The 27,047-nt window shown below is 40.2% G+C and overlaps 2 protein-coding genes and 1 long non-coding RNA gene across 6 annotated transcripts in view; 1 reads left to right on the top strand and 2 right to left on the bottom strand.

The window, feature by feature from the left end:
• The window catches only part of Chn (zinc finger transcriptional factor charlatan), a 266,952-nt gene that overhangs the window by 19,798 nt on the left and 220,107 nt on the right, over nucleotides 1-27,047 (bottom strand). The window lies entirely within an intron of this gene.
• Dhit (regulator of G protein signaling double hit) lies at nucleotides 5,377-26,518 on the top strand. Of its 4 annotated transcripts, none has more exons than XM_072013543.1 (4): nucleotides 5,377-8,567; nucleotides 14,298-14,603; nucleotides 18,146-18,521; nucleotides 20,852-26,518. In XM_072013543.1, exons 2-4 carry the CDS (start codon nucleotides 14,311-14,313, stop codon nucleotides 21,089-21,091), a joined length of 909 nt encoding a protein of 302 aa, XP_071869644.1. In that variant the 5' UTR covers nucleotides 5,377-8,567; nucleotides 14,298-14,310; the 3' UTR covers nucleotides 21,092-26,518. The 4 variants fall into 4 exon arrangements, with proteins under 4 accessions (XP_071869644.1, XP_071869643.1, XP_071869645.1 ...); XM_072013542.1 differs by having other exon boundaries at nucleotides 14,311-14,600; XM_072013544.1 differs by having other exon boundaries at nucleotides 14,311-14,579.
• LOC139992126 (uncharacterized) lies at nucleotides 9,996-11,464 on the bottom strand. Its single transcript, XR_011801023.1, has 3 exons — nucleotides 10,779-11,464; nucleotides 10,535-10,606; nucleotides 9,996-10,453 (listed from the first exon to the last, which is right to left on the bottom strand). It is a non-coding gene; the product is annotated as an uncharacterized lncRNA (long non-coding RNA).

The raw sequence follows: 27,047 nt of genomic DNA on the forward strand, positions 1-27,047 counted from the left end.
GGGTGACGCAAGTTGCTTGCCGGATGCTCGTATCCTTGGAACGAGGGTGTTCTGCTAGCTTTCGTATGGGTTGTGGGAAGCTCGTATCGTTTCCGGATGGATATCGTGAAAAAATGTTGGCAGAACCCGTCTTTTAATTAGGAGAAAGATTCCGTAATTTGCAGTAGGGTAGAAAGATCGTGGGTGGATGATAGAGTAGATCTGTGCAGATTGGAAATGATTATTTTTAACAATGAGGAAAGAGAATGACTATAATAGAAGAGAAACTGTGGAATTCGTTTCGCTATAAATACTATTTTTTGAGATAGCTTTTATAAGAAATATAGGTAAATTAAAGGTTACAGGGTGGAAGATCGAAGCACCGAGCGTAAAGCGTGAATCGGAGCGGCTAAGTTTTTAGGAGCTTTCTATTAATAGAAAAATTCGATACCGATAGAATCAATTTCTTCATAGAGTCTTTAGAATTTACCTCGTCTCCGATCTTTCTTTGAATTTTGTAATATAAGATACATTACTCTATATATATTTCCTGCTTCCTATTGAAAATTCTACGTTACTCCAGTAATAAGTGAAATTATAATAGAAGTTGATGTAAGAAGGCTACTGACTTGTAATAAACATACAAACGAATTTTAATCAATTTGAAATTCTGATTTTCACTTTGAAATACTGGTTTTAGTTTTAAAAACGAACAGGATCGGAAGTCACGTATTGTTCTCTGGTTAAAATTAGTTTGTTGTATAATTCTGTGTAATGTCGAGAAAAGCGATGTCGGAAACCAGTAAATTACAGTAATCTGCGTTATCGACGAGAATCGAATGGCTATGCGATGGTACAGACACAGTATAGAATAAACCATAAACTTAGCATATTATGAAACTTCACATGTTCTGAAATACCGATCGATCAAAAGTACATAGGTTTCGTTATACCACAGACGAAGTATGGAATAGATGTGAAATACAATACTTTTTTGTGTCCCAAGTTCTGGAAATCACCTAACCAGCCATACCATTTTCGTGTCACATGCGACTTTATCGATTCAGTGGAGTGCTGGCACAGACGACATAGTACCACAGACGACATGTAGAATAGACGTAACATACAATGCTTCTTCGTGTCTCACGTTTTGTCGGTCACCCAGCCCCTTTACCATTTTCATGTCACATGCGACATTATCGATTCAGTATATAGTAATGTTTTGAATTAAAATTACATAAAGCCTTGTACATATGACATTAGAGTAGAATAATCGCAACGAATTATAGAATTCTATACTTCCACAATATTCTAGAAATCGTTATACACTATAAAAATAATAAAATACTGTATACTGTACATACATTACGTACAGTACACGCAATGATGCTTAAAACTAATGATGCAACTTAAAGCTAAGACTTAAAACTAAAGCTGAAAACGGAGGCTTAAAACGAAGACTTGAAATTAATACTTAAAACTTAGACTAATACTTAGAACTTAATACTTTGTCCCTCGTCGTCTCTCACTGACCAACCCAAAATAAGGCATAAATTTAACTTAATAAAAATCTTAGGACCAAAACCTACCTAAACAAGAGTATATTAGATCATAGCCATATTGGTAGCTTTTCGGATCAAGGACTATAACTTGGAGCGAAATTTAAAAACTGAAACTACGAACATTTTGTTAAATCGATTGTTTTGTTTAATAATTTGATATTTAAAAGGATTAAATGAAGGAACTTCTAGCTTTTGTCTCCAAGTTAGACAACGTATTTTTATAAAGGCAGGCATAATAAACGTAGCCCAGATATATTCATCTTAAAATTAATTAAAGCTGTAGCGTGCATCCCACGACGTCCCTGCGATATCACATGGCTTCTCACGGCAGGTGCTTGTAATTTATTAAAATTATATGTTTTATGATTAGCTAAAACTAGACGCATGCATTCCACGTTGGCTGTCTAGCTGAAAGTTAAAACTAAGTCTAAAATATAAAACTTAGAAATAAATATACACCATTCACCATCTCCCACAGAACGATTACATAGATGTTTACAAACTTAAAAGTAACTGTACATCATGCAATATCTATCTCCTACAAAACGATTAGACAGATCGCTACCAATCATAGATTATAGTCTACGATTTTATAATTAACTAAAACTAAGACGCAAGAATCCCACGATGTCCCTGCGATATTCCATGGCGTCCTAGGACGAGTTGTTAGCCTAGTCTAGATCAGTCAAGGACTCCGCAACAAATTTTGAATAGTCTATAGTCTAGACTGCATTGCATTAGTATAGTTCTTAACTTGGTATCGTTTTCCGAAGATTAATTAACGAATATGAAAACAAGGTGAAGATTAATCTCAGGAAAACGATGCCAATTACCAGGTCTCGCCTATGTATCAGTCAACATTACGCATAAATTTCGACATTCAAGCTGTTAAGAAGAATGTCGAGCTCCGACCCTATTGTCCATGATTCTGCGTAAAGCGAGATAGATATTTCGTAATTCAAATTGCGAATCACCTACCTCCCACGTAGCGTTAACATGAATCTTAACAAAATTAAAACAAAGCGTGTTACAGCGCGCTACATTTATCTCCGATACAACGCTTACACAAATCTTCGCAAATTTAAAATAAAGCACACGCCACGCTACATCGATTATCCCGCGCGACACTCACACGTATCTCTGCAGACATTGTACAATTATTTACAATCCTGCTGGCACCATTCAGTATTAAAGATACGTTGATCTAACTTGAGGAACGAAGGAAAGGAAACGAAGCTACTGACACTATTCGCAATTTCGTGTCTTGCAAAAAGGAAATACGAATCGTTGTACCAAGCTCTAATACTCTGCTTTCGCAACACTAACATGTTTCAAAATATCGAAAAATTACCTGGCTTGAATTCTAGTTATTGAAGTGCGCACGAGTGTGAAGGGTAGAACTAGTGGGAGTTGAGCTCGTATCTGAGCTTAAATAAACATGTTTGAACATTGAACCTATCACCAAAGAAACCAAACTATGCGACTCACTAATCCTAGCACGCACGATTGAACGACAAAACCTCATTGCTTACGATTTCATTGCATTTGGCTTTTTTTATTATTATTTAATTTGTACTTTACAATTTGTCCAACTGGACATTTGGTAAATTTGGCTTTGAGAAGAAACTGTAAAACATATTTGATTCTAAAGAAGTAGTGAGTATTGAAATTTTTCAATTACGATCTGAAGATATTGAGACAGGTTGTAATATAGCTTCATAGTTTTGTTTGTATAAACGGAGCGCGCTCAAACGTATAGTTCAAACGGACTTATAATCACAATCGTCGTGACGCAATGTTGCAAATTGTAGGGGGCGTGAAAAACACTGATATTTTTCGAGGTCGGTATTTCAGAACGTGAGACACGAAGTCCTATTTAATGTCACATGTATCCTGTCTTCAGTCAATGTATATTTATTTAATGTCTACGCTGCGTCTCGTTTATCGTGGAGGATGTTTTCTCGTCGACTCTTTCGATTTTGCCTCTTTACAAAATTGATTTCTTCAGTGCTAGATGTCTGTAGCTTCGATTCGAAGGGATCCGCCCAACTTTATCATATCGCCAACTTTACCAAGTTCCGGTCAATTTCTGTCAACGAGGAAGATTTCAAAGGACGAACTCGATGAGCGCACAGTCCAAACTATGTTGAATTAACATTAAGAATTATTACTGTCAGTCAGAGACAAATTTATCAATGAAATAATACGTAAATTCGTTGTTCCATTTTTATTTGTTTAATAAAATAAATATTCTCATTAAAACCATCCCTTCATATATATCGGTTTATCGCTTTTCTCCTAATTTAAATATTCTTAATTTTGATGCAACTATTTGGTCAAAAGCTTTTAGATTTTTAACGATGAAACATTTTATGTGCATTTACGTAACGAACACATGTACATAGGATCGTGTAAATAAGCGGAAGGAAGGTTCACTCTAAGGAAGGTAAAGGCGCTTGTTCTCGCTCGAGAGAAGATACGTTGTGACATATAAGTATATGTAAATGCACGGGAAGATTATGGCACATGTGTAACTTCCTTCGCCAGTAAAGGAAAAGCATGAAATTAGGGAATCGATAGGTTTACGAGCGAAGTTCACCAATTACGATTAAGAGGACCTAAAAATAAATCTCTTATTGGACTTAGTTTCCTTTTTTAATTACAGTCAGCGATATTCATGGAAGATTGTATTCGTCGAAAAGTAAGGAAAATATTAAAGTAACTGTGGTTGATTATTATTTCAAAGAATATGATGTACATAGGGTGGTAGTTTTTCTGGAAAAAAAATAAGAGAGGCGATAGATCGAAGCACGTTTTAAAAGAATGCAAGCGCGAAAACGATAACACCAAGTACGCTTGGTCGACGTCAAACCTCGACGTCATCCTCCGTGGCACGTGGTATGCGTCATCGCTTATTATTCTCACGTAGATCACTCGCGTATTGTTGCGCGCGAACTACGGCACCTGTTACAATCATCGTTGTTAATCTACAAATACTTTCCCAACAACAACCTCATTAATTACCCAAGAAATTAGACCAGAAGGGATAAGTAATTAAATTTAATAAACGAAAACACAATTCTTTTATGATTGTATGAAAGAGTCATATTAATCCTGATGCGGTCTTTTAAATTTCTTATTATAGATATGTAGATCATGCTGTCTGTTCATTAGAAATAATTTTAAATTTCAGAAGAATCTGTTAGAAATAACTTCAACGCTCTTTCATTGAAAATAATCTCAAATCTGGAAAATGGACCTTGTAAACCGGAGAACCATATCAACAAATACTAGCCTAGAAACAATAGAAGGGTTAAAGTTGAAGCTCGGAAGCCACCGAACCATCCATTCATGATCCTCGCCTCATTATCTTTCCTTCCTTCCGTAAAGTATAGGCATGAATAAAGGCTTGTATTATGGAAATTACATTCTCTCGTGAAAAGGATCCCTTACATTACGTATTATATTATATCACGTATCTTTTATTTCTTCAGTATAAATTTCATACATTAATCGTCTCTCCCCGTATTTCTCCCCATTCGCTGAAAGTCGGCGTGGAACCGTCCAAACTCGTAAAACTCGCCGGAGCTCATTGACACTGTTCTCTCTTTTCAACCCTCCCCAACCTTCTTCCTAGCCGAGAAAACTAAAAGGACTCGCGTAACGCGATCGACGGAGAGAAATGGAAAAAAGAAAGGCGTCCATCAGTAGGTCGTTCGCACGCAGGATCGCGAGCATCAACCCGACGTCCGGGCTGCGTCGGCGTCGGCGTCGGCGTTTTACGGTGTGGCAATGGCGCGGCGGCTAGGATGGTGTCGCGACGCCTCGCGTCAGCGTCGCTGAGACCGTCGACGTCGGAGGCAACAGTGGTGGCCAACGCATCGCGTCAGCGCGGTATCCGCCATATTGGCCGCGAGGAACCTGTTTAAACTACGCGAAGAAGAGAGAGATAGAAAGAGAGAGAGGGAGAGAAAGGGAGAGAGAGAGAGAGAGAGAGAGAAAGGCTGCTCTCTTACGAACCTTCGTCCGAGATCCGGCCGTGGGGGTGAGAAACGAGGGCGTGTAGCGTATACAAGAGCGCGTGTGTGCTAGCGCGATTCTAAGTGTGTGCGCGACAAGGGAAACGAAGAAGGTGGTCGGTGGTGGTGGAGGAAGAGGGCAATCGCGTCGTGGGACACGCCGAGATACGCCTCGAACGTTTTCCACCACGCCACACGGTGAAACAGGGTGAAAGACGGCCCGGCCCGTTGGAACATAGAGAGGGAGAAGGGAGAAGAAGAGAGAGGCTGCAAGGAAGTGTACACTCTGGTGATAGTGGCTAGGAAAGTGTCAGCGCAAAAAGTGTCCCGTACTTCGAGCCGGATCGGTGGCTACGATCGTAGTACCACCCTTGGCCTACACCCCATCGCTCCAAGCAACTCGATGACCCTGTTCTGTTTTTTTTTATTTCCGACGAACTTGCGCCATCGATCACCGATCGCGACTGATAATTGAACGACGTGTAATATAGTCGATGCATAGTGCACACGTTGATAACTCGGGTCGGCCAGTGTAAAATTCTTTCCATGCAACCTCGTGTATAAACGAGAGCACGCGTTCACGGGGTTCAGTAACATCGTTCGTTCAGCAGCTACCACTCGATTCAATCGACAGAACCAACCCATCACATTCGTATTTCGTGTTCGCGATCACGTACGATCGTCGATCGCCGAGAGTATATTCGGCAGGAGGGAGAGGGGATCAAATTGGAGAAAAACGTTCTGGGTAGTTCCGGTGGAAACGACGCGGCTCGCGAGAAACTCGAGGCGCAACGTAAGCGGGTTAGCTGGTCGGTGTCCAGCGTGACAGCGCCGTGGGCTTGTCTCTCCCTCTGGTCTCGACTTCTGCCAATCAATAACCAGCGCACCGACTCGTTCACGCTCTGCTCTCTGCCTTCCTCTCCCTTCTCTCTCTCTCTCTCTCTCTCTCTCGCTCTCTCGCTCTCTCGCTCTCTCGCTCTCTCTTCCTCTTTCTCTCTCTCTCTCTCTCTCTCTCTCGTCCTATCCGTTTCCCTCGTTACCGTTCACCGTTCAAACTTCCCTCTCTGTCTCCCCCAGCTCACTCGATACGCTTGAATGACAAACGCAAGCCCGATAGCGAGTGGAATCGAAAGGGTTTAAAAGAATTGCCCGGATGAATTGAGAGGCTCGTGTTTGCTCGGCGATGCCTTTCCGTTTCTCTCTTCCGTCCGATTCGCGCCGTTCTCCTCTGTCCCTGCGCACTCCGATCGCGTCCCGCGTTTCTTCTCCCCTCGCTTCCACTTGCTGCTAGCTTTCGCCGCCCTTTCAGCGGCTACAAACACGAAACTCTCCGTATCCATCCTTTACTATCCTTCTTGATAACGATACACGGTGAGCAGAAGCAACAACAGGCTGTGCGTGTTTTGGGACCAGAGGACGAGCACGAGGAAGGCAACTTGCGACGATACGAGAGCAGAGGCAACGCGTCGCGACGAAACGGAACAGCCAGAGGCGGCGGTAGCGGCGCTCTAGCTGCTGGCGGCGCCAGCGCCCTGCACGCAGCACCTTCAAACAGAGCCACGAAACCTATTTATACTCCGTCAACGTAGCGGACGACGCGACGTAGCGAGAACAGCGCCGTGTTCTGGCCGCCCACGCGAGCAACAGCCCGAACGAACCGCGTCGTGAGCTGCACGACCACAAACCTCGAGAGGAGCAACAGCCAGCAGAGAAGACACCAACCTACTCTCTCGTCCCCGGTCTACGTGTTGCTGCTCGTTACTAAATATTCGCCATAATAGTTCACCGCCGCCGTCGTCGTCGTATCGAATCGTCGTGCCGAACCGTGGCTGGAGGACGTATCATAGTTAACCGGTGGAGCGACTCGGCGAAATTCGTGAAACGCTCGTCATCCATCCATCCATCCATCCATCCCGACGTACACACTCCTGCTTTCCAACGATTCGAAATTAGAATCGTTCTACTGGTTGGCCGATAGAGATTGAGAGAAAATAGAGGTTCGCTGGTCGTCGTGGTGGTGTCGATGGACAGCGACGAAATCCTCATGGGACAGGATCAACGACAGTGGAGTCTGGCTAGCGGCACGGCCACCGGAGCCCACCCATAGGAGACGCCATTGAGAGTCTATCTTTCCCTTGGCGTGTGATCGACCGTCGCGCATCCGCCTTCCCTTCTCGCGTCGTGTGCCGATCTGCGCGCTCTACACCACCGCGGCGGTTGCTCTCCTGTCGCCGGAGCTGCTCCGCTCGCTGGATGGGGTTGGGTGTCGTCGTGGTGTCGCCTTGCTGTTGGGTGTCGTTGAACGCGTCTCGCTGGTGATCGTGTTGCCGGCGAACGAGTGGAAGAAGAAGAAGAAGAAGAGGAGGAGGAAGAGGAAGCTCTGTTTAGGGAGCTTTTCAAAGCTGGACGAGCCAGCGGGCGGGAAATGGCCGGTGGTGTACTGTTATAATGCTTGAGGACGATCCGCTGGCTGGACCAAGGCGCGCCGATTCGTTGACCGATCGTTGTTGCTCAAACACCGACGTTGCTACCGACCTCGTTGAGATCAACGTTGATAGCGTCGTGGAGAACATCGTTGAGGGAATCGGTCGCGAACAGACTACGAAGAAGAGCACAGTGACGAAGGGGCGGCTTGCGTAGCCCAAGAGCATCGTTGTGCGTGTGGTGCGTGGTGCGCGCGTATGTGTCCGTCCGTGAGTGAGTGGCACGAGTGAAAAAGGTTGAGGCGATCGTAACATACGTGACGAGGGCTGCGAAGAGCGCGTGCTGGGAGCATGCAGGGTTCGGGCGAGGCCCGAAGAGGCCTTAGTCCCGCGGGTGGACCGGGATAAGGTTTAGCGATACGATTCACGAGTACCGCACCGGAAGTGACGAAGAGGATAACGAAGTTCGGATTAAACGGCTGCTTGGTCGCGTTCGCTCGACCAAGTGAACGTCCTTAAACTGAGATCACAGGGACGCGGGAAGCGAGCTGGACTCGCTTTCGGGCGCATGGAACATGATAGAGGTGAGGCGATGCGATATCGATTGAGAGATGCCCTGTCGATGGTTGAGATGCGAGCGAGAGCTTGCGTCCTGTGTGGCTCCTTTCTCTCTCTCTCCCTCTCGCTCTCTCTCTTTCTCTCTCTCCCTATATATATACATATTTCTCCCTCTCTCTCTCTCTTTTTCTCTCTCGCTCACTATGCGTCTGCTTTCCGTTTATATTTCGCATTTCGTATATCGTCGATATTTTATTGTTCGTTTAGTAATAGGATTTTTTATTTTCATATAGTGATTCTCATGAGCGTTGGAAAATGGGAGAAGAGATTGAAGAATCGTTTCATAGTAGGGACGGTTAACAGCTGGAAAACGTCGAGCAGTGGCGAGGATTTAGGTTAGCTAGATTGTGTCGAGCCTGTTGATCCAACCGGGCTTTATATTCGGCCCGGATGAATAGTAGTTGCCGACACACGCGCCAAATCCAGGTTTCGCGATCCTCGCGACACGAAAAATTCGTGTGCTACTCGTTATCGGTTTATTGGACGAGGTTAGAAGAAAATTTATTTTCGAGGTTAGTTATTGCGAGTTGGAAATAATTGAAATCTAGGTCACTGGTTTGAACATCCAGGTAAAGTGCCCCTAAGAAGCTGTTATTGGAAGTGGACTGCGGTTGTTTACGCAAATTCATATTTTTATGAACACTTCTATGAACGACAGAGATTTATTAATCTAGATATTATAGTGCAAGATCTAAAATACTATAACGGATCCCTTTTGAATATTTTGTATACGTACATTGCCCGTATACGTGTATTCCGTATATTTTTACAAATTCTACTCCTCATTAATGCATAAACATCCGCAGTCTAATAATAAATTTATGAAATACGATGAGTTTGTGGCATAATATTGATAAACAATAAATCTCAGTCGACATTTTTTAACGTAAACTTTTTCCACAATCTTCATCTATTTGGAATCTATAAATACTGACTACATATCTTTTAACACTCCACATAAAAATCTAAATATTCACAATATCATAGCTTTCGAATACAGTACTCACGATCAACTTGTACATTCGTTTCTCGAATATCGGAAGATACGTGGAACGATAATTCGAGGGAACGAAGTCGGTTGAAATTGGTAAAATAAACTCAATATACAATACAAACGGGTTTAACATACTTTGGTCAGGTTATGCACGTGCTTTGGAATGGAGCAATTCGTCGATGGGATCGATCCTCTTGCACATTAGCGTCGATAACGCTTTAACGTTTCGAGTCACTGCCACTCGATGATGATACGTGCATCAACAAGTGTCTGAGCTTGTTGCACTGGTGCACGAATGCTGTACCATGTTTCGGAAGAAACCTTCTCTCGAACAAGGTTATAATATCGTCCGGAGAATACGGTATTCAAAAATAGAGATGCAACCTTTGGGAAAATCTTTCTTTCCTTTTTTACGCGAATGTTTCACAAATGAAAATGTTTTCGTATCTTTCAGAATATGTAAACGTTGTGCGAATGCACTTTTAGGCAACGTTCCAATAGTCGCCGGAGATCCCTCGATCATTTTGTATCCACGTTTTCCTTATCGTTTTATTGGCAAACTTTTTTCTCTTCATCTTTTCACGTTTAATTAACTTTTTCGTTATTTACGTTGCATAATCTCGATCTATTTGCATACGTTCGTTTTAAACTCGAAGAATAAAACGCTAAAGATAAAAAATTATCCCTTTATTTTTAGTAACATTGAAGAATGAATAATTGAATCGCTTTATTAAATCGTATCATTACTCTCTAGCAATCGTGAAAAATACAGCTTGAATTTTGACATTCTCGAAAAAGGGATCCTCTTTAATCTTTCTTATTTCTTCTCGCTTCTTTTTTAATGTACCACATTGTATACTGAAATAGTTCCAAAAATAGCTTTCAATATATAAACATTTTCCTCTTTACATTTCTAATCTAAGTTCTTACAAACAATACCTTCTGAAACCACTCTAACACCCTCTTTTATCGCATCGACCAATGCAGCTTAACTTAAATAACATTTACAACCTATAAATAAATTTCCAATTAATTATTAAACCAAACAAAATTGTTCAACGAAATTAATATATCCTAACATCATCTAGCACATCTACTTCCCCTAAAGTATGCAATTCGAATTAAATCAATTAAATCGAATGATTCTCCCAACCATCATAACTTAATCTGAGATTAAACGAACCTTGGTTAAAATTAAATAGATAATTTTCCAATTTATAAGTACACTGCAATTTTTTTCAAGAGAATTCATCTTCGAACACTCGCTGAGTTATGAATTCTTCCTCGAAGTGCGGTCAGACGCGCTTTTCTCGTGGCAGCTTCGATTTTCACCCCTCCACTTCCGCCTGTCCGCTTCGTCATCAGCGAAAATCGCGTTCGCGACCGCGATTCGCAATGGCAATGAACCGTCACGCGTTTTCGTCTCCAAACGCTTCGATCTTCCATCTTCGTGCACGCACACGCGCCGCACGAAGGCCTGCTGTTTATCAATCGGTGCCCACAGCCCGTATAAGCGTTTCTCGAACGCGTTATCGTAGCGAAGCTGCTCGCCAAGCGGATCATCGATATACACCGCCGCGTAAAAATAAAGCGAATAGGGATAGAAAGAGGAAGAGAGAGCGATTGTGATCAGTGGAGAGGCGATCCACGAGATTTCGCTCTGGTAGAGGGGTTAATTCCTTCAATTCAAGATAATCAGATACTTCGAGAACTTGTTGCGATCTCGACGGTTTCTTTGGTTTTGGAATTTTTTCAAATTTCAGGTACTTCGATACTCTGCAAAGCTTGAAGATCTTTTAGAATTTTAATTGTTGATATTTGATAAAATTCTTTTTAGAACATTACAAAGATTTTGTAAGTTTAGGATACTTCGATACCTTGAGATCTTGAAGACCTTGTAGGATCTTAATAATTCGAGTATCTTAGAATTCTTGTTAAAACATAGTCAAAGTTTTGAAAATTTTTGGTTACTTCGATCACACCTCGAGGACCTTTCGGAATCTTTGTGATAAAAACATTTTACGATCTTTTTCGTGTTTAAAATTTCTTATAAATTCTTTGGGATTTTTTGGAATCTTTCTGTGTAGCACTATATTTTAAACATTCTTTCCGGGATCTTTGGAGGAATTCTTCAAAATTTTCAAGAATTTTCGTGGCGCTCAGCGTTTTACGAATTTCACAAACTTCCTGTGAGATTTTGAATTCATCATTTCCGTGTCCACTTCGAAGATACGAACGGATCGATAGGTGCAGCTGAGCGTGCGACAATCGTATCCAAACAAATTGGTCGGCTTTTGAAAGCTTATGTGTCAATTACCGTACGGTCAGGTTGTTTCAATTAGAGCTTAACGACTTTATCGTGTTTCCGCGTGCGAGCCGACTGTGATGTTTTTCAAGTGTTCAAATACATTCGGGGCGAGAGATAGAGAGAGAAAGAAAGAGGAAGTTTTGGTACGTGCTATACACTAGCCCATAGTTAACCCTTCTCCTTTTTTTTTTTTTTTTTTTTTTTAATAAAAGCTATCCCCGATACGTGGAAGCGGCCTTTTTCTGGCCACGTCGATTCAATGCTTTGATATTCTAAAATATTGAATGGAATCACGTGCGTGCTTTCTACTTTGATTAAATTCAACTTCGAAACTTTCAATCTATTGCCAAACGAACAAAAGTCTCCTTGCTTTTTCAGAGAATACACAGACTTCTTTATTAAATAAATTCCTTCGCTTGTTAAATAAATTTCTTTGCGTAAGGAAAATTCTTAATACCTACTCAAAATAATAGTTGACGCAGAATGACAACTGCGTTTTCTTTATTTTTGAAATATAATTATATTCTTATCGCTGGTCCCTCTAACTCAAGAACCATCAACCTAAGCGTATCGAAGTATTCTATATATAAATAATTTGATTTAAAATACGATAAGTAATATTAATTACAACCTATATATATATTTATATATATAATTATATATATAATTATATATATAAATATAAATATAAATATAATAATTATAAATATAATACTAATTATAAATATAAATATATATATATAATTATATATATATATATCATGTCGCTAGATTTCTAATTTTGTTAAATTTTGCCAAATATTGTAATCGTAAAAGAAAAAAAATGTAAAATCCCACACTTTGATAGACTTGTTCTACCTACTACTAGTTCTACCTATAGTTAAGGTTTTGATGTAATAAGGAAACGTTCATTAACCACTTTCCTTATTACCGACTGTAGACTGTAATTAGCACACATTTCTATAAGACGGTACATTCGTCGTAACATTCCTCTCTCCGTCGATTCCGCGTTTCCTAATCGGATTTCTCTAATCAAAATTCCCTGGAGGATAAATCCTTCATCGTTGATACTAACGTAGCAATCAGAATCTACAATGTGATTTCGAATCGTCGCTTTCGAGCGCACACAGAGTTCCGCAGTCAATCTTCGCTCATTATTACCAACAGTCACACTGATTTAGAATCTTGTCACCTAATCTCTGTAAGGCTGGTCTACTCGTGTCTCTTCACTCTCTTGACAAATTTCAAATTATTCCATTTCTACATTCTTCATTTAGACTCTTCCAATTCAATTTACCATCCCTGTCACTTTTTTCTCTTATCGATTCTTTCACGCAGTGTCGAAAATTTTAGAAGGTCACAAATATCCTCGTCTTTTATCCTTTTCTTACCACCTTTTTCTCAATAAATTTCCAACATTCTAAATACGATTTCCGTGATCTCTAAAGAGAATTCTAAAGAGCACGTTTTCCTTCAAATGCACTTATTCTACTCATAAGTTTTTTCTGTCAATCCAATTTACCGTTCCTTTCATTAATTCTGTCACGTTTCAAAGAGGTATTTCAGAACTTCTAAAGAGAAACCTAAAGAGCGTACCACATTGTTTCTTTAATTTCCAAAATTTCAAAGGAGATTCCAAAGGATGTTCTCTTTTATAATTTTCTCTGTCCCGTTCCTAAGCCCTCTCTTTCAATTCAATTTACTCCCTCAACTCATCATTACTCAGCTTTCATTAATTTCGATCAGAATTTTTCTTATCATGCCTTTAAGTTCCCTTTCCAAGTCAATTCGCGTTTCCTACAGCTTTTCCTCAATTAAGTCCTGCACATTTCAAACTCTTCCCAAGAACATTGCAAAGAATATAGTATTCTTTACCACTTCTTCCCACTCTACCCCTAAGTTTTCTTTTCAATCCAATTCCTCTTCCGCCGTTTACCGTTCCTGCTTTTCTTCCATCAAGCTTTTCATATTCCGAACTTGTCTTTCCTAACTTCCTCGAAGACTATATACCATTCCAATCTTCTTGATTCCACTCAGGACGAATACTTGGTCCGATCCAATTCATCGTTTATTTAATTCATCTCAGCCTGTAATTATAGTTTATACGTTGCCTCTAAATTAATCCCACTAAACATTCTCGTAAATATTTCCAAAGAAAATTCTAAAAACTATACCATCGAATTTTTTCCATGCAAAATGGAATACACCGCGATGCTAATCCATCGTAAGATTTGGTTCTCGGCGAATCGGTGACAAAGAAGGTTAAGGTCGTGAAAAGGCCGAAGAGCGTCGATCGGTTGCTCCAGTGACTCGGCGTGCGCGCCTGTGTATTTTTAGCGAGATGGAGCGATGATGGGTTCCGGAGCTGGGGATAGGGCCGGCTGACCAGCGCAGATATCGTTTGCAGATGTCGAGCGGAATCGGTGCAACTGCAATGGGGATCGACGTTAGTCACGGGGCAGGGGGTGGCGAGGGTGTCGCCGGTGGGTGCCGGCTCCGCGCGCAGAGCCAAAGCCAGGCGAGCGGATCGTCGGGCAACTCGCAGCAGTCCTCGCAGCAGCAGCAACAGCAGCAACAACAGCAGCCACCCTCGTCGCAGCAGCCGCAGCAGCAACAGCAACGCCAGTCATCCGGAATCATGGGCCGCTTGAAGAAGGACAACTGTTGCCTGTGCTGGTGCTGGTGTTGTAGTTGCTCGTGGTATTAATGTGCCTGTCTACATCCCGCTTTTTCTTTTCACCAATGGTTTGACAAAGTTTGTGGAAGGTCACATAGTTTTTCTTTAGAAGCCCTTATCATTTTCTCAAAATTGTTATCACGGGAGTGGTTGGGGTTAGATACGTTTGGTTTTTGATTTTGGGCTGGTAGGCTGATTATTTTCGTTGTTGGTTATTATTATTCTGCCCTTTTATCGTAGTAATTTTTTTGTTAGTTATCATTTAGAACTATATAGAGCTATTAAGCTTCAATTGCCACTGTTACATAGGTAGGCGATGTTGGTAATTTGAAATGAGTTATCTGATTTTAGAGTAGGTTAGTTCACTTACGTTGCCTAGTTTATGCGATGAAAACTATTAGCGTCGTTTGTCTCAGAAGATACGGACTACAAATGAAAACTGACTAGTCTGAAATTAAGTAACCTAATTTAAATCTAATTATAAAGTTACTTTATGATCATCTAAATTCTTATGATACTAGATGAGCGTTAAATTTAAAGGGACAGAGATTGTTCGTACGAGAAGATAGAGATTCCCGTGATTGGTAACACTGATGTCAGTTGCATTGGCCAACAGCTAATATTAGTTGTATATTACACGAAGACTGAATATTTTAACTTGTAACAATTAATTCAATGACTCTGCTTATACAAAAAGCCATTATCTTTTATTCGTACCAGCTATTCGATTCGTTTAAATACAATTCTCAACTTCAATTATTAATTCCACAACTTTCGTCCTCACGATGCTTCATGCTTAGTACATGTCACTCTTCCTGCAATGCATCCACGCTTATGTCCCGAGCATCTCATTAAAGACAATAAGCTGACCTCGACTCGTCATAAGCGTATGAAAAAGAAACAAAGAAAAAAAACGTAGTTTTACTAGAAATCTCGAGTTGAAACGCGCTCGACTTGAAAGCAACGAGTCGATCGAACGTTTTCATCCGTCCATCGCGGAAAAGAAGAGACGGTAGTAACCGACGATCGATCCTCGAAACCGTCCCGCGATAACTCGTGTATCCTGCCGCGTGACAAGCCATTATCGCCGCGTTTCGTAATATAATCGTAAGCGAAACGACGTCAGTCGATTGTCTTTAAAACGGAGCTACGACCTATTTATCGAAGAACAGCCGTACCTATATACACTCTTTCTGTGTTTCATGCTGCACGCAGGCATAATTGGTAAGCAGGCCATCTGCGTCCGTTCAAATGATTTCTTCTTTTCGATCCGTAGCATCTTACTATATTTTAACGCAGACGAATGGCGCAATTCCTCTTGATTCTCACGAAAGAAATTGAAAATCCCACTTAACAAGATCAACCTCCATTCACATTGTTCAAAATATCGGAAGAGATTTTGATATCTCACTTAATTTTCAATCGACAAAGAGAAACTAAAAATATCATCAGCTTAATACGTTACTTGAAATTCCTACCTTGAAACGTAGAATTTAACAAAAATTAAATCCATCAAGTTAAAATACCCTCGTGCTGAAACTTTTCATTCCACCAATATTCATCACATCGTCTATCGATTATCCAACTTGCAACTGACAAACAGACACTGAAGATATCATAGACCCAATAAGTTTCTGCGAATTCATCTCCTCAAACGAAGTCGACGACAAAATTTAAACCACGCTCGACACTAAAGCATCTCATTCTGCAAATACATATTCGTACCAGCATCCCTTAACATAAGCGACAAAAGGGAACCACAAATATCGCCGACTCGATAAATTCAAAATTCATATTCCAAGAGGAAAGAGATAATAAAACAAAAACCTGTCAGCTTAAAGCAAAACTTATTTCACCGATATAGCAGCATCGATCGACTGGCAAACTTTTTTACAGCCCCGAGAAAATCCACCCTAATGCCCATCGAACATCCACCAATCTCACGCTCCTCCACGCGAAACAAACAACTCGTAGACATAGATCTGCCTCTTTATACACGAAGAAACGGAACAGAGTCTCTGTGAATATCCCCTCTCAAATAAAAAGGCATTCGTACGATAAGCAAACGGACTTGCCGCGGCGTTGGTCGAATTTTTTGGAACGGCAGACCGTTTCAGTCGGGCGATAACCGCCCCTGGGTCGATAGATTACGCGGTGGCTGGCACGGAACCCTCGCCGGATGCGTAACACGTGTCCATTCTCGGCGGAAATCTGGCGGACTGGGGGAAATGTTTTTCCGACTGGATGTCTCACGCGTCTTTCTCCATCGCTATCTGCTTGTTTATCCACGAAACTCACGGGCTCTTCCAACGCGTTATCGTCGCCGACTGAAACGAAACGAGCGAGCTTCCGGAATAATGGAGCTCGTTCCGTCGCGCGGAGAAAACCGTACAGAGTCTCCTTTATTTTCGTTCGTTCCGTTTTGTCTCGGTTTGTAGTTTTTTGTCTGGCACGCGTCGCGGAATCTTTACTTTTCTTTTCCACTTCCTTTGTGAATTTTCCTCTCCTTTGGCCTGGTTTTTACGGTTCCGTGGCCATCGTCGGTCGAATTGCAGTGGTTAACAGTGGATCGTTTGTTTTACGAGCTTCGAGTTTGTGAATCGGTGAAATGGGCATTTTGAGGTAATTCCTGGTGGTTTTTACGGTACTTGGTATCTTTCTCTTTGCTGTTACTGAAATTTCTAGTAAATGAATGTAACGAGGAAAGACACGCCTACATAGTTCGTTTGTTTTATGGAAGATTATTCGGTTTATGGTTTGTAAAAGAAGAACCGGTTCGTTCGTTATGTAAAAATTCGCGGAGAAAATTTCAGTTTTTGAAAGAAGGACCATTGCAGTTCATGGTTTATCACTCACGCGAGTTGGATTGGAAAAAGAACTGAAAGTCGATTTTCTCCTCCTAGAAACTTAACTCGAGTAAAATAGTCTATCGACAAAGGAACGTATTACATTAGCATACAATCGCATTTAGCACCCTTGCGAAGAAGAATCTTTCAAATGACAATAAAAAGTCGATTCTTCCCTACAAATAGCCTCGCTTGAATAAAATAATCAATCACCGAAAAGATCTATTATCGTAGAATCCACACCACATTCGCACTAAAAGAAACAACCCTCAAATCACTCCACAAACTCTTCTCCCTCTAAATAACTTTACTCGGATGAAATAACCGACCAACAAAAGGCTGTATTTACCTTGCCGTACAATCATACTCAGCACCCTCACCGAGAAAGAAAAAAAACAACCTTCGAATCACGGTATAAAATCGATTCTTCCAAACCTACCCCTATGATCACACTGATATTTGGATATTTAACCAATCTCATGTTTCTATAAACACAGAAGTAAGAGAGATAAGATCCAAGCAGAAATCAGTTCACCTACGAAATATTATATAATAAGCACTCTACCTCAGATATTTCCTGTATCGTCTCTTGCACTTTGAAATTTCTCATAAATGCGTAAGAATTTACCTACGACCATTCAACCCTCGAAACTTCCGAAAACCATATCGAACGATTATCGAAATACAAACTAAAAGGAATCGTAAATCAAAATTAACAGTTTGTCGGCGTTGAGGGGAAATTCGGCAGGCGCAGGAGGCGCGATCGATCAGGGGAAGAAGAAAGGGAACTCGGGTGTGGAACACAGCGAATTGTGCGACACGGGGAACGGACTCGACGGCTTGGATGGTCTCGATGGAAACGTGGAGTGCAGCCTGGAGGAGATCAGATCGTGGGGTTCGTCCTTCGATAAACTGATGAGGAGCGACGCGGGCCGTAAATTCTTCAGGGAGTTCCTCCTCAGCGAGTACAGCGAGGAGAACATCGCGTTCTGGCTCGCTTGCGAGCAACTGAAACACGAGAGCAATTCCGAGAAGATCGAAGAGAACGCACGCTACATCTACGATCGTTACATATCCACAGTCTCGGAGAAAGAGGTTCGTGATGCTTGTATGGCTTTATTATTTAGTGCCAAGCTAGGTTAACTAACTAAATTAGTAGTAAATTTTGTGCGGATTTTTAGCAATTTCATTTACAGAATGATTTTTCGATTGGAATTTAGGTGGCGGATGGAAATTTGCAAATGTGAATTATAAAATTAGATCTTTGTGATATCAAATTTTATAGCGTGATATCAGCGAAGCGAGAACGGTAGATTTTTTTCGATAAGAAGTTTGTGAAGCCGAGCCAAGTTAACGAGTTAAGTTGGGATGAAGAATTTGATTAATTTAAGGCTTAGCTATATTAAACTATTTGATTTATTATGACGATATCCAGGCTTTGTTACCAAAGGTCATTCATTTTTGCACCTGGACACGAGAAAAATATGATGGAGTTTCAAAATGGAAAATTTAATTTAATTTAAATTTGGAATAATTTAAATTTAAATTTTTATTAAAATTATTGATAATGTAAAACTCTAAACAATTCAAACTTGAAAAGTTTAGTAGATTGGAAGAAAGAATAAATACTGGTATCTTTTCTTTAAAGGCTTATTAAACTTCCTTTGTACTATAGTAAAGTGTTTGTTTTCGGTTAAAGAATCGAGTAGGCATCTGCCGCCCTCGAATACGCCAGGTAAATACCGTAATCTGCAGAATATTGTACAAATGACCGATCGTCTGCATCGTTATCTCTTTCGTTATCGAGAGTCAAACATCGTCGTTGCTTCACCTGAGAAAGCTTAATTCAAACATCTGTAGAGACAGAAATTTCTTTAAAAGATATATCTCTTAAAAAATTTCAAAACTTCTTCAACAGAAGGGAACTACAATATTGTTTTAACAACAATTGTCTTATCGTTTTTATCGTTGACAGACCCCTAGTCTTTCAAACTACAATAATTAGACTTAGGGCAATTCTAAAAATCTAAGCTAACAAGTATTTATGCAAATCTAAAACTCTATACCAAAAATTAATGAAATATTTTTACAATTATGTTTGCACACTCTTAGTTTGCATTTTTATCGCATCTTTAATGTTCAGTGCAGACGAACAACGCGACATCATATCATAGCGATTTCATAGCATAAACGCGGCATTATATGATCTCACAAATCACACAATACCGAGGCAACCTTTCTAGCCAGAGGTTCAAAATAGCAGTTATTTTACATATTTTTAAATCACTAAGTAAAAATTAATTTTTATTTAAAGTGAAGTCAATTATCAACAAATCATTTCTCAAAACTTAAATGATTAAAAAATATTAATTTCTAACTGTTCTGATTACGAATAACCATTATGAATGATTAAAATTGTTTTCGGCTAGCAGTAACCATCGTCGATGTCGAAAATTTAATTTTAATTATCACTAACCAATACAGATGACCGGAATTTTCTTTCGTTACTAGAAACCATTATCGATGGCTCAAATTTTATTTTGGTTACTGGTAACCATTATCGATGGCTCGAGTTTTTTTTCGTTACCGCTAACCAATATCGATGACAAAAGCTTTTTCTCGTTACGTTCGACTATAGTCAATTGTTCCTAAATTACTGACAATTAATATTCATTGACAACATAAGAATACCCAATTATGAAATTTATATATTTTATTAAATAAAGGAAGAACATAAAAATATATGAAACAATATTAATACAAATGTTAATACAAATACTCTACTGCAATATCTTCCATCCTATTCTTTGTTTCATATATTTTTATACCGTCTTTTTTCATCGTTAATAAAAATATACAAGTTTTATAATTAATATTCTCTACGTTTTCAACGAATATATACCAATTATCAGTAATAACAATCGACAGTAGCCGAATACGTGAACCAGAAAGAATTGTTGCCGTCGATAATGGTTATCGGTAACCAAAATAAAATTCAGTCCATCGATAACGGCTATTGGTAACTAAAAAAAATTCCGGTCATTTATATTGGTTACTGGTAAACAAAATTATATTTCCGTCATCGATAATGACTATTAGTAACCAAAATAAAATTCCAATTATCGATAAAGGTTACTGGTGATAAAAAAAATTCCGGTCATTTATATTGGTTGCTGGTACGCAAAATTAAATTTCCGTCATTGATAACGGTTATTCGTCACTAAAATAAAATTCTCGTAATTGATAATGATTACCGGTCATGATCAAAAAAATTTGTATAATAGTAATTATTTATTCGTAACCAAAATTTCCTAATTAAAAACACCTTTTAGCTCTTATACCATAACTTAAAAAATTTGCCGTATAACAATTGCGACGTCTAATTGTAGCGAACATTGCTTCTAACATACGCCTGCAATTTTCAGGTAAGCCTGGACTCGCGAGTGCGCGAAATAGTGAACCGTAACATGGTGCAGCCAACGCCGAACACCTTCGACGAGGCCCAGCTGCAGATTTACACCCTGATGCATCGGGACTCGTATCCCCGTTTCGTGAACAGCGAGATCTATCGACGGGCGGCGAGACTGAGCAGCGGAACGACGGGATCGAGCAATCAGGAACACGGCAACACGGCCAAGTCGAAGGGGAAAAGGTCCACCACGTAATCGCTCGTTCAACGACCAAAGAAAAAAAAAAAAAAAAAAGAGGACGATGGGGTGGCAGCGGACCAACAGCCTCCGTCTCTCAGTAGGTAGCCCCGAGGCGACATTGGGAACGCCGCGACGCTGTCAACGCTGGCCGATGACGACGAAAGCCGGAGGACATCGGCATGAAAACAGCAAGGAATAGTATCAGCTCTAAGGTGTCGCGCCTCGACGAATCTCTCTGCCCTAGTCATAAAGCGAACAAAGAAAAGAAAGAAAATGAAAAAAAAAAAAAATAAAGTAAAATAAAATAAAATAAAATAAAACAATAAAAATAAAATAAAATAGAATGAAATAAAAATCGGGATCTCAAGCGTGCGGAGATTTCGAAGATTTTCTCCTCTCGTCGGAGAATACAGGAGAAAGAGGAAATAAAAAGTTTTCCGAAGCGAAACTCGCGACTCGCTCTTCCACGCGATGCCACATCGGGGCCAACGTGCACGAACTTAACGGTGGACTGAACTAAATAAATAAAAGTAACTAGATGAAGAGGAACGATGAAAAATTGAAAAGAAAGGAGCAAAGACTAGGATGAAAAGAGAAGAGAAAGGAAAGAGCAGCATAAAAGGATCGCGTATACGTCGCGTTGATCCGTTGACTCTTTCTTCCAGGACACTATGGACACACGCTCGTTCACGCGTGATACACGAGTATAGATTAAAGAATCGAAAACACAGAGACATATACACACGCGGGTCTGTCGGAGATGACGTTCATCTTTCAAGGAAGTTCCTAATTTCCATCGTCTTTAGCGATTGATCATCGCCAATGATCTCTCTCTTTCTCGCCCCTCCCCCATACACAAACATAACCATAACCACTACAACCCCTCGCTCGATAACGAATCAGTCATGTTTTTCTCTGTCTCTTCCCGCTCTCGAGCTCTCTTCTTTCTTTTTTCTCTCTTCTTTTGTACCATTATTTTTCTTCGTCCCCTCGTTTCAACCCCTCTCTCTTTCTCGCTCTATTCAGTCGAACCTCTTTCATCGCACGAGTTAGGGAAGATCTCGAGATTCGAGGAATTTCCTGCGATAAAATCGTTTGGAACTTGGGTCGCGATGATTATGTTCTCATATTTCGTTAGGATAATAGAGTCATTCAAAATATCAGGATCCTGCACGATAATGATATTAGCGAATTTTGACAAGTCACAATTTTTAGGTCGTAGACAAATTTTATGGTATCACATCGAGATGATTTGTAATTTGTAAAACTCTAAGTGTTCTTATTGCCAAGCCTACATTTGTCAAACTATTCGTATTCGTCAAATCTGTGAAATTACGATTCGTAGAATTTCACTAATAATATTTACCCGGTTGTGCAAAAGCATCCGATATTGTTCAATCCTATTTTTCTGTGATTAAAATTGCACAAGACTTACAATGACCATGTTCCATGTTCCAAGAGACGCGCGAAAAAATGAAAATCGCCGAAGCAATATCCATCGCTGAAAACGGTCGCCATTAATAGAATCGATTATTGGATACTTAGAATCCCCCAAAATATCGACGAAAGCGTAGCGAAACGACGAACATTCCGTGATGAGGCTCCCATTAAAAGAAGACACTCTTTTCTCAATGTCTTCTTGACGATGAAACGGATCTCTGTTAATAGAAGCAGAGATTATTTTCATAGAAAAAGGAGTGACATTTCGTCTGGTCTTAGGGTGCCCTCAGACGATCAATAATGTCAATATTTCAAGATTCTCAACATCATTGCGGCTTGTCAATAAATATTGATGATATCATCAATGATGACGTATCGTCAATATTTATTGCGACAAACCGTATTTTCTCGTATGTTCAATATTCATTGACGATATCTATCGATCGTCCGAGGATCTCTTTATACGTACAATGAAATTGAGAGCCTTGAATATTGACAATAAATATATACATATATATACATATTGCACGTTTGATGGCATTCTCATTTGTAATCTGACAGACGAACTCGAAGATCGGCGATGTACGGTTCGTCTCGTCACAAATCGCGATTTCTGCAACGGGACCATGAACAGATCGAAGTAATTTATTAGCAAATAAATGGTAAATGGGCCTCGTTCGTGGAATACTCGTTCGATGATAAGTATGTCGTTCAATTGTAGAATACCAGGTCAAAGAATATCAAAGAGCATTAGCATAATTCAATTATGGAGGCGTTGTGAAGTATTTTATTACCATCGCACTAGCGTCGTAGAAATGTAAGCAGGTTCGTGAATTTGTTTGTCAAATTCATGTACTCGATCTTGAATCGCTAATCCAACGAAGCCTCGATACTATTCTCCGGACGTTCTTCTTTGTTTAATCGACGTATCTTTAAACATGCCGCGTTTATCTGCGATTCAAGATCAAGCCAGAGGCTACGCGCCTCGACAATCCGATTGCTAATTGAAATTTGATTAATTCAGCCCCTTGCATTCCGACATCCCTTTGACTTTCTCCGCTTTGCATCGATATCTTCCAGCAACAAACGACAACTCTCTAAAGAACTTCGTTTGAAAAGGGTTAGAGAATACACACATACCATTTTTATTACCGAATACGCATCGGAACATAGCCAAAGATCAACCAAATCAATCGATCGAATCGCATCGTGCGCAAGTAGAAAATTTCTTCTTTGTAGGATGCAAAAGACGAAGAAGAGAGAAGAAGAAAGAGATCCTCGACGATCTTCCCTCATCGACGCCTGCCACATTGCAAACCTGGAAGCCGTTTCACTTCTATTTACGCGTGGATCGTTCATCAAGATGGCCTCCATCCGAATGAACGAAGCAGCTCGTCGTCCCAGAACAGCGTACACAAAGTTACTGCCAGCGAGACGTACCGTGGATCGAACACGCCTCACGTGGATGACCAAGAAAGAAAAGAAACGGAGAGTAAAAATGATGCACAATTTAGACAGAATTGCTCGAAGACGATGGCGTGGATGAAAGAAAAAGGCCTAAGCGAGAAAGTTTTCAACTTGGACCGCGAGTTCAAACTGACATTTGGAACATCGTTCGTCATACTGTCGATGCGGCGGCGAGAACGTTGCACAAAGTTATCGTCCTTGTTAATATAATTTCGATACTTTATCGACGAGGGTATGTAACGGATACCTTTCGTTTTTCCTTTTCTTTTTTTTTTCTTTTTACAAAGATGGCGAACGATCGAAGAAGTTGGAACGCGACACGATATCTTCAATTCTCGCGCGAGACGTTCAAGCTCGCTCGGAGATTGTTCGACGCTGTGTAAACGACCGACAAATTTTTTTTACATCCGCGATTCATTGTCGAAGGTACTTAATCGATGTTTAAAGGTTGTTACTTTACGCGGTCGAACGTTCGATAAGTTGATCTCACCACGATGGATCTTACAGCAGCGCGCTCGGAAGGAGGAAAAGATAAGAGTAAAATAAAGAAAACGAGGAATGAGTATGGAACTGTGAAAGCGGAAACGAACCGAATTTAAGCGTGCCTCGGACGAAACACGCACTCCAACACACGCACACGACCATACACGTGACCAGGATTCCACATCGCTCTTGTGAACCGCACAATTTTACTCATCCAACGACCACGAGTAAAAGTAAAACCGATGGACACCTGAACTGGAGTCACGTTCCTTTGTGTTTGCGCTGTTTCATCCCTGACCTTGCAAACCAAAAGAAACAACAACAAAACGTAAGCATTTAAAAAAAAGCGAAAAAAGTAAAAAACGATTAAAAATCTGAGTCTACAGTACTTTATATCGACATTTTCATTTGATACTACCATTTTCTTCTTGTTCCACAAATTTTCTATAATCTTTACTTCCCCGTGATAATGACATAGGGTTGAAATACGCCCCTGGTCACGTGGCTGCGCCAAGAATAAAAAGAGAAAAAAAAGAAAAAGAGAAAAATCGCTCGCTCGAAATTCGTCGATCAGCGACGCTTAGGGGAAAGACGCGCGAAATCGTCGCGAGCCGATTGCACAGGAAAAAAAGCAGAGAATAAAAAAAGCAAAGAGTGAAAAATACTAAAAAAGTTCGCACAGTCAGTCACAGCGGTTGGCTACTGCCCTGTAGATAATATTCTAGATAGTAAATACGACAGTGGAGAAAAAAAATATTAAACTAATTATACATGCGAATATATGAATATACATAATATATATATATGAATATAAAAGGAATCCAAAACAAGAATATATATATATATTATAAATATATATGAAATTTCACCTACACATAAACAAACACACACACGTGCGCGCGCGCGCGCACAAACATACACACTCATGTGCTACATATGTTCGGCATTATAAATATGGTGGCAGGATGCGAATCGCGCGCACGAGGAGGAGAGAAAGGGAGCGAGAGAGTAGGAGGGAGTGAGCGTAAAGGTGAGAAAGAGAGGCAAATATCGGACAATTTTTTCATTCTTCCGTATTCCAGTTTCATGCGAGAAGACATCATTCGCGATCAAGCATTTCACAGGCAGAAGCAAACGCTTTACAATCCCCGTCTCGTTGTTTTCCACCCTCCGACTGATCGATCAAATAACGACGAAACGGTTCACTCTTTCTCCTCCCATTAACCACTGTCGTTTCACGTGTGATCTCATTTAAACACATCTCTAAAACGAGAACAAATGTAAGCTTCGTTCATTCTCGAAGAAGAGAACGATTATGGTGGACAGAAACTGATTTTTATATATGACCATATCCAATCATTTCCACCTCGCCCCTGTTCAGTCTTGAAACAATATTGACGTATACACGACGTATATGACGATGAAATATGAAGGAGAAGGCGACTTCTACCGGAAGCAACGAGACATGAAGCGATTCTTCGCGAAACCATTTCCCTCTGGAAACGGGGATGGAAAAGAATGACGCGGGGATTGGTGTGCGTGAAGACGGGGCAAGAAACGAGAAACGCCGGTAGAGAAAGAAGTGAAATACGGTGAAATGGTCTAGCGTCATATTCTCTAATAAACGCACAATTTTTCTGAACCTTCGATCCCCTGCTTCTTTCTTCCGGCATCCCTTTTATAACATAACAAAAAAGAAAAAAAAAAAAAAAAGAAAAAAAAGAAGAGGAAAAAGAAGAAGAAAATCGTCGTTCGATTTCGATTACGCGATTCCTTTTGTATATCACTTTGAACGACAATATTTGTACAGCACTGAAGGTCGCCCACCGCGGAACTTTTTCGTTACCGCACACGATCGTTCATTTTGTGTCGATTCCTTTAAGAATCGTGAAACACCTCTAAGTTTTTTACCCCGAACGTTTTCGCGACTGGACACACGACGGAGTTCTCCTCCCTGCTTTTTTTAGCTCGTTACATCCGACAGAACAACGGAAAATAGGCAATAAGAGAAGGATGGAAATGTGAGGGTTAATAAACTGGTGAAACATTGAACGTTGCCTGGTCTTTGAGTGTTCAATTATATATATTTACGAATTCGTTTGGTTATGAATTTTAAAGGGCTGATCTCAATTAGTGAGGTTCGATGAGTTTGAGCAAATTCTCGAATCTCTAAGGTAATTCGTCGAGAATTTTTATATTCTAACTTCTTTTTTAGTCAACTCATCTCTCGTAAATTTCTTTTTGATCGATTTGAAATTAGTAATCTAAGTTTCAATTTAAAGTTAATGTAAGTTTCAATTGGAAGTGAAGAACGATCGAAGTCTGTTACGAATTGTTGCGGAATTTGTTCGTGTCCATTGGTGCTCGCAATTTGAGTTCAGTTTTATGAAAATAATGCTCAAACGCGCTTATCCCTTGTAAATTAAATTTTCCAAGTATTCGATATGAAATTTGCAATTCTTTCCGATTACCATGAATTCTTATCGTTTGTTTGTATGATCAGAAGAATGAAGCGTATCCTTAACGGAGACGCCATCTACACGATCCACGAATCAACAGTTACATCATTTCTATCTACTTC

The sequence above is a fragment of the Bombus fervidus genome, chromosome 11 (assembly GCF_041682495.2).
Source record: "Bombus fervidus isolate BK054 chromosome 11, iyBomFerv1, whole genome shotgun sequence".
NCBI classification, from domain to species: Eukaryota; Metazoa; Arthropoda; class Insecta; order Hymenoptera; family Apidae; genus Bombus; species Bombus fervidus.